Raw genomic sequence first — 8,767 nt, forward strand, 5'->3', positions numbered from 1 at the left:
CTTCAATTACTTGATGGAAAGCTTCGGCGAGGATTGAATTTTCCGGCTAGCTACTGTGTAGATACTGCCCCCCCCTCAAATTTTTTCCAAAATCTTTATGTTTTTAGAAAAAATTAAATCTAAAAAATCGTTTTTATTTATAAATAATTATAAATTGTTTTAATTAATATTACAATCATGAGATTATTTTACATTTCGTAGTCAATAGACCCCATCCGCTCCATCGGGGAAGTTGTTAGGTTCTGTACAAAATACATGAGGGTGTCGGTTCATTCGTAAAACAATCAAATGGCGATCAACATTTTATGGGAGCCGCGAGCGATTAACAAGTGGATGGGGATCGCGGTCCGTGGCATTAGATTGACAATTCATTTTGATTGATGGTGTTGTGTTCAGTCAGTACAAAGGAGTATTCTCGAACCAAGGATGACACGTTGGTAGATAATGACATTCAAAAACAAATGGTTGTATGGTGGTGGTGGTGTTTTGTTTTGTTTTCTTTTTGTTTGCCGGCGGAGCCACCAGCCACCCACACACCCAGTACCACCACGAGTAGCAGGACCAGATGAGCAGGAGACAGGTGACTAGACCGGTAGGTGCTAGTGGTGGTGCTAGGCAAGAGCAACTGCTTAGAAGCACTTGCGGTGGACGATGCCAGGGCCGGACTCGTCGTACTCCTCCTTGGAGATCCACATCTGCTGGAAGGTGGACAGGGAAGCCAGGATGGAACCACCGATCCAGACGGAGTATTTGCGCTCTGGGGGAGCAATGATCTTGATCTTGATGGTGGATGGGGCCAGGGAGGTGATCTCCTTCTGCATGCGATCGGCAATACCGGGGTACATGGTGGTACCACCAGACATGACAATGTTGGCGTACAGGTCCTTACGGATGTCCACGTCGCACTTCATGATGGAGTTGTAGACGGTCTCGTGGATGCCGCAGGATTCCATTCCCAGGAAGGAAGGCTGGAACAGGGACTCGGGGCAACGGAAACGCTCGTTGCCGATGGTGATCACCTGTCCGTCGGGAAGCTCGTACGACTTCTCCAGGGAGGTGGAGGCGGCGGCGGTGGCCATCTCCTGCTCGAAGTCCAGGGCAACATAGCACAACTTCTCCTTGATGTCACGGACAATTTCACGCTCAGCGGTGGTGGTGAAAGAGTAGCCGCGCTCGGTCAGGATCTTCATCAGGTAGTCGGTCAAATCGCGACCAGCCAGATCCAGACGGAGGATGGCATGGGGCAGAGCATAACCCTCATAGATGGGGACGGTGTGGGAGACACCATCACCGGAGTCCAGAACGATACCGGTGGTACGACCGGAAGCGTACAGGGAGAGCACGGCCTGGATGGCGACGTACATGGCGGGCGAGTTGAAGGTCTCAAACATGATCTGGGTCATCTTCTCGCGGTTAGCCTTGGGGTTCAGGGGGGCCTCAGTCAGCAGGACGGGGTGCTCCTCGGGGGCAACGCGCAGCTCGTTGTAGAAGGTGTGGTGCCAGATCTTCTCCATATCATCCCAGTTGGTGATGATACCGTGCTCGATGGGGTACTTCAGGGTGAGGATACCACGCTTGGACTGGGCCTCATCACCGACGTACGAGTCCTTCTGGCCCATACCGACCATCACACCCTGGTGGCGTGGACGACCGACGATGGAGGGGAAGACGGCACGGGGAGCGTCATCACCGGCGAAACCGGCCTTGCACATGCCGGAGCCTGCAGGATAACACAATCGAACAGGGGTCCATTAGTGGGTGCTCAAGTGCCAAGGGTTTTCTGACAATTGCTCTAACGGACAGCGTGAAAAGTGTGTCGGAAAAACTGGAAAAGCCTGGGCCGGAGAGGGAAATTCTCTCAAGAAAAATGTGTCGCTGCTGAGTGATCTGTTTGGCTCTCTGTGTAGAGAAATATCTGTAGAAATTCTACTTCTAAAATGTTCCTCTTCTCTAATATCATGATCTCCTGAAAAGCTTTCAGGCATCAAAACTAATGAAGCAGATTCTGGCACAATTTTCTGTATGAAATTTGTGCAAAGTATTTTTTTTAGCTTTTCGTCTGGAGACTTGACTGAATGTTTAAGATTCTTTGCTTTAATTTGAAAATATTGCTCAATAACGAGTATTTGAAATATTTTTCTTGAAATCATCCAAGGTATTGAAATAGTTTTTCAAATATTCAAATTGCTAATTGATTGTGTCCCGAAGGATGCGTGAGTTTATCACAACTCAAAAGTCGTTCACTTTGCGATCACTTTAGCACTAGATGCGGCAATATCCTTTCGCTGTTAGGTCCTTTGTCTATTTCTCGTATAGCAAATGCCAAGACGATAATCCGTTCGATGGGGGAATACGCACCATTGTCAACGACCAGAGCAGCAACTTCATCGTCACACATTTTGTTTTAGTTTGTTTTGTTTTACGGCACCACGGGTGAATTAAATCAAGAGTTACGGTGTGTACGGCTTGGAACACAACTGACTGACTAAAGTATCGCCGCGTTGGTACTCGGATTTTATACCGCCGCCGAAATGCCATCTCGTCCAAGAAGCGCCGTCGCCATGCCCCCCCGCCGCCGCCAACGCCACCGCCCCCGCCCCTGCCACGATCCAAAAAATCAAATACTCAAACGAATATACACAGCGAGGAAATATGCTCATGGATGCGATAATGCTGCCCACCGGCCGATCCGCCTAAAAATAGATCCTTCAGCATAGGGGGCTCTTTGGAAAACAGAAGGCGCGCGAGCGAGAGGCACAGCATGGATGCTATGGTATGGTATGGTATGGTATGGTATGGTATAGTATGGTTTGGTATGGTATACGTAGTCCTATTCGTATTCATATTCGTATTCGTATACCTATACGTATAGCACCATATAGTATGGTATAGTTCGGCGTGATCGAGCGTGGAGATCGTATCGGTTGGGATCGGGATCGTGGGGATCGTGTACGGGTACGGCTACGGCTACGATCGGCTGCTCACGATCGTTCGCAGTCAAAAAGTGCCGTATAAGGCAAGGAGGCGCCTCCAGCACACTCACTCTCTCTCTCTCTCGCTCTCGCTCTCAGCGACAGCGACTCTCGCTCTCTCCTGTGCTCCCACTATATCGGCCATATCGGCTATATCTGCCATATCTGCTATAGCTACTATATCTGCCGTAGCGGTTCGGTTCGGTTTAGATACTTTTTGGGTCGCTTCGGTTTGGGAGGGGGGAGGTGGGTTTGGTTTGGATATTCGCTTTGTTGCTGGCTTCTATTTTCTCGTACTGCTCGTTGTTTTCATAACACACAGTCGTAGTCAAATCGCATCTCTATCATTTCCCAGCCTTTGCACCTTCACTGCCTTTCGCTTCTATTTTTGGTCATATTTCTCATTGCGCTCTCGCCCAAGATCCACGCCCACGCCCACGCCCACGCCCCTCTTGTAATGAGCATTAATTCAACTAATTGTTTATTTACCAATCGGGCTAAAAGAGGGGCATCGGGGGGTTAAGAAGGTATGGCAAGGGACTTAGCTTGGCCGTTACATGCCGGCTTTGCAGGGTACCCATTTAAATTGGGTTCGCTGCAGTCTATTTTTGGGCTGCAACTAAGTGGGGCATGTTTACGTTTTATGGCACAATCCGGTGAGGCCAATCGTTTCTGTGGATCCTCCTCACACTCCTCACCCTCCACACAGTTTACCCAATTCTCGGTGTATTCAAATATTCAAGTATTCAGATACAGAGGTATATGTAGCGCGGTTCGGTTGCTATACTACATGGAAAAACAAATGGATGTCGCTAAATTAGATTTGGGGCCCCATGCATATTCATTCCCATGCTCCCACTATCAGAACGTGTATTTTCGCACGTATATAGATAGGTGTCTTTAGATACAAGATACTTAATACCAATAAGGTTGTGTTCCAGCTTCCCGAGAAGAATGACTAATCCCTTAACCTAAATTGCCAAAATTAATTTATCAAAAGAATCGGTCTAGTTCGAATAGGATTATTTTCGAATTATTTTTAGTCGATTCTAAATATAGACCAAATGACAACAAGCTAGGTATTCCTCCAGAGTTGTCAGAGAAACAAGTAGGGCACATATTTATATCATGATTGCCGCTTTAATGATTGTTATAATATTTATTACAAATATTTATTACAAGTTATAATATATAAAGTCTAAGAACTAGTTTTTTTATTGACAATTTGAATTTGTATATTTTGGTAAATTTTCTAGACGGTAAATACTTGTATACTAGTAACTTAATATACAAAGCTTAGTTTCTACTTTTTATATTTTTTGGGACATGTTTTCTTTTTCTGGAAAATAGATTGTAATCTAAAATAAAGCAGATATTTAAATTATAATTAATATACCATGTTTATTTTCTACTTTTTAAATTTGTTTAGGCATGTTCTCTTATAATTAAAAATAAATTTAAATCTAAAATAAAGCAGTTATTTAAATTATAATTGCTTTGAATTCAACATAACAGCCTGTTTTAATATTCAAACTTAAAACCTTTTATAATACCTCTTTTTGTAAAACATTTTTAAACCAGATCCAAACCAAGAACCTGTAAATGTATCTTTCCGAGAAGAGAAAAATGCTTTTTTGTATAATTTTAAATACATTTACAATTAAACCTTAAATCATGACTTTTATTTGATGACTTAAAAGCAGCTGAAATTTTCCTCGGCGGCTGTGTTTAATCACCATCCACGGTGGCCTTTTTTAATTTGAGCGCGTGAAACAGCTCGACTGTTAATGCAGAGTTAATTAAAAGTATGCGAAAAGTAATTCACTATGTGGCAACTCAGGCCAGCAACCACCACACCACCGAAAGGACCCTCAAGGCATCGGCAGTCAAATGGCAAAGCCAAACTTTGGTCGTTGGCCGTTGGCCGTGGGTGTAACGAAAATAAAGCCAATTGCAAATAGATTATATAAATGGCCAAATCAAAATTTAATAAAGCCAAGCGAGAGGCGAAGTCGCTGGAGCGAAGGATAAATGGGAGGGCCGGATGTCACCAGTAGTGGGCAGGTCCAAGGAATTTTAATAATGATCACGTATCCTGGCAGCGATTTCACCTTGTTGTTTTAGCGCACGTGCGTCAATTGCCGACACTAAAGGGATTCATTTGTGAATTATCCATTGCCAAAAATGTAGTTCCCCCCCCACCAGGACATCCACATCCACATTCACATACACATTCACATCCGCATCCACACACCCATCCTCGTCCTAAACAAACAGCGAGCTGAGGTCGAAGGCTGGGAATCAACGAAAACAAATTGCAATTGAGCCGTCAAAGGATGGGTGACAAAAAGTGGCCACCACGACGCGGAATGAGGATTGGGAACTCGACTTGCTACTAGCACTGAGATTCGTATCGGATTGGGATTTGGATTCGGATTCGGGAGGGATACAGTCGCGATGCGCATTTGACAGCTCAAGCGGAATGCACACAGACGACGACGACGACGACGAGGATGAAAGGGGGTTTCGCCCAAAGCCAAGGTAACAAGGGGCCACATGGCTACGGGGCTGAGGATAAAGGATAAAGGATATACTGCTGGTTGGCTGTGCGGCTGGGAAAAGTCGCCCGAGGACCACGCACCACCCCCATTTTGGCTTGCTAAAAATGCTTGGGTTTCTCATGAATTTCGATGGAATTTTTATTAAGTTGCCAATTTGGCAATTGACAGAGTTGATCAAAGTGGCTGGGCAATTGCGGGGAGCGGCTGAATATTTCCCTTGATTTCTGTGTGAATTAATTTCAAATTAGTTTGCCACATGCATTTCGGCATTTATTGGATTTTCGCACACACACACACACGGCAAAGGGGCCGGCGAAAGGGGTTCAAATGCTGAATGGAAAGGGTTAGCCACAATCCCTTAATAGGCCTAATCAACACAATCGATGACGGTCGCTGATTTGTTTGGACAATTAGCACATTAGCAGTAGCAGTGGCAGTAGTAGTGGCCAGTATTGACCACTGTCCAGCTGCCACAAACTCATCTGCCACTTGGCTGTGCCCCCAACCCTCGGCGCATTTCAATGGTTTGAAATCGGGTCAGGCGAACGCATATAAACACACCATTTCGATTCAGATTGTGATTTCTGGTATGCATTAATTTGTGTTAATGGGGAAACGAAAAGATTTTCCCGTTTGTTAGGGTTCGGAGTGCAGGCGAGATTTATTTTTAGGGGCCCACAATGGATACACACACATGGGGAGCTGCAGATTGCCTGGAGATGGAATTTTCCATGGGCAAACAATGGGCAAATCCTATCGTATTTCAGCCCAAAACATTTCCCCATACCATCCCAGCCAGCCATAACTTAATATTTAGTCATTCACGTGCTGCTGTGCTGCCTGCAATCGGCGGTCAGACAAGTGGCAAATCGTATATGGCAGACCCAAATATTCTGTGCAAAATCTGCATATATATACGTATATATCTCTGTCCACTGGCCAGACCGAAATACTTTCGGATATGCGCTCCATCGAGTATTGTTTCTCGATTCTATAGGTCTGCCTATAGGTTATATATCTGCCTAGTCTCTGTCTGCCGCACTGTACGCCTCCAGGGCGAACAGAAATATTCAAGAACAGAGCGTAGTGGCCAAGATAATGCGGATTCGACGGCAATCCGCATATATGTTCTCCTTTCGAATGTCTAAACTAGATTGGGGTGGACCAAACCAAGCTGTAACCAAACCAAAAATGCTGATAATAGGACGTTTATCTATGCAGAACATTATGCTACACATGTTGTGTCTATAAAGCGTTAGCTCATGTATCTAAACGATGATATGTTATATAGAATATATATATTCATTGGGATGATGTTTCGTTATGCGGTTTGTTCAAGGATATTTCAGAGGCGACCTTAGGGCTTCGATGGATGCCCAGGATGTCTTGGGTTCACCCAAATAGAGTGCCTATATCAGGGAGGAGAGCAACAACGAGCAAAAGTGACGCGGACATTTATGGTGTGCTCTCGAAGTGAAAAACTGATTTCTGTTCGGTTTGCAGCACACCAACACACTGAAATCGGCACACTCGCACACACTGGCACACTCCGCGCAACAACAACAATCATAATCGGGGGAAAATGTTGTTCAATAATTTCTGTTCTGGCCACTGGTTTCATTTCGTTTGGATGGACTTATTTTTAACGTTGTTATTTTATATATACACGAAATAGAAGCAGCAGCAAGCGCATAGGAAAAACAAAAATATATATAACATATATTGAAAAATACAAAAAAATCTACAGAACTAAAGGAGGAGGATGAGGTGGAAAAAAAGAGCAACAAGCCAAATAGCGCCAACGCTTTCATCATCGACCAAACGGGCACGATCAGCTGTATGTCGTCAATATGCGATATATCTCTGGGCGGATCGAACATATTCCTGGGTCTGTGCGTGAATGTGTGAGATGTGTATGTATTTTTAATTAAAGTACAATAGAGATAGAGAGAAATTGGAGGAAAGATCTATGCGCTGCCCCATGGCCATTCAGCTTCCGCTCGGACCACTCATGGCCATGGGAATCTCATGGCATCTTCATTAGCAGCACCCATTCCATCGTGATCGGTGCGATCTCAGCTATGTGGTATCCACTCGGTATCGGACTTGGACTCGGTGGTTTTTGACAAATCCTATTTATAGAGCTGCCCCTCCGTTTCGGGAGGGTGGCCGTGGAACACTTGTCGCTTGTCTGCTCCAAAAAAACCCTCGGCAAATCATGTAGGAATTTTAATTCGACTTCTTCAGTCGTCACGAGCAGAGTGCCTGTGTACATGCACTCTATATTCAAGTTCAATTCGGTTGGACTTTGTCTTGCACTTGGCGTGCATCGCAGTTTTATTTCATTTGTAATGTATTTTTGGTTCGTCACCGCCCCAGCACTTCGTGGGCACCCATTCCGCAGTCCCATTTGCGAGGAGGGCGGCGCACACATGTGATTCCTCTCGCCTGGCATTTATTCCATATATGGCGCGTACTTGGCACCTACTCGCCCCAAGTCCCAACATTGGGGTATTTTCGGTATTTGCTCGCCCATCCAGATGATTCATTCCTCATGCCTTCCGATCTCTATCTTTCGCATTTATTCCCCCACGGAAAGTGCTCGACCATCTCTCAATGTGGCTATCACTCAATCAGTGAGTGATCTATAAATGTATATTAGTTATGCGCTGCAGTGCATGTGCAAGTGGAAGTGCAATGCCCCGGATGCAGTCGATTTACGATGTGCGAGATGAGTTCTAAGTATTTTTTAGAATATAATTTTCATTTATTCTAACATAAAAAGTTAATACTTTTAGAAGGACCTCATAGTTTAGATTTTCTAGGTAAATGTCTTTGATAAGTTGTGTGGCGCCACCTTTACGGCTGATTTCAGGCCAAGAAGTGTTTTCAAATGTAAAATTATTGCACTATTTAGCTCAATGGCTTAATTTAAAAATAATTTGTACTCAAGTGTAATATTTACGAAATACTTATACGTATGAATATAAGCAAGCTATATTTAAATACATTCTTCAATTTGTAATTTTTAGATCTGTAGCGGAGACGCACTCCATCGCAGCTAGTGCTTCAACTGGCTGCCCAGATGGAGTTCTGTGTAAGCGAGGTCGCGAACCGATTGAAGTGCACTAAATATATCGATATAGCAAACAACTTTGTAGTGAATATTAATTTTAGCACATAAATCACATATTTTTTTAACCTTAACATTTTTTTTTAAACTATTTGTTTAAT

At 44.3% G+C, this 8,767-nt stretch overlaps 1 protein-coding gene across 1 annotated transcript; it reads right to left on the reverse strand.

Moving 5' to 3' along the window:
* Positions 1-493: 493 nt before the first annotated feature.
* On the reverse strand, positions 494-2,509 carry LOC122614998 (actin-57B). The gene is made up of 2 exons (XM_043789823.1): positions 2,359-2,509; positions 494-1,720 (listed from the first exon to the last, which is right to left on the reverse strand). The coding sequence occupies exons 1-2, from the start codon at positions 2,396-2,398 to the stop codon at positions 630-632; spliced, it is 1,131 nt and encodes a 376-aa protein (XP_043645758.1). The 5' UTR covers positions 2,399-2,509; the 3' UTR covers positions 494-629.
* Positions 2,510-8,767: the final 6,258 nt, after the last annotated feature.

This window comes from Drosophila teissieri, chromosome 2R, assembly GCF_016746235.2.
Source record: "Drosophila teissieri strain GT53w chromosome 2R, Prin_Dtei_1.1, whole genome shotgun sequence".
Classification (NCBI taxonomy): domain Eukaryota; kingdom Metazoa; phylum Arthropoda; class Insecta; order Diptera; family Drosophilidae; genus Drosophila; species Drosophila teissieri.

Excerpts from the sequence above, each read along its gene's own strand:
- LOC122614998 (XM_043789823.1), bottom strand. The coding sequence starts at position 2,398 with ATGTGTGACGATGAAGTTGCTGCTCTGGTCGTTGACAATG. Across the intron at positions 1,721-2,358 it reads TGCTCTGGTCGTTGACAATG|GCTCCGGCATGTGCAAGGCC; the intron begins GTGCGTATTCCC and ends GTTATCCTGCAG.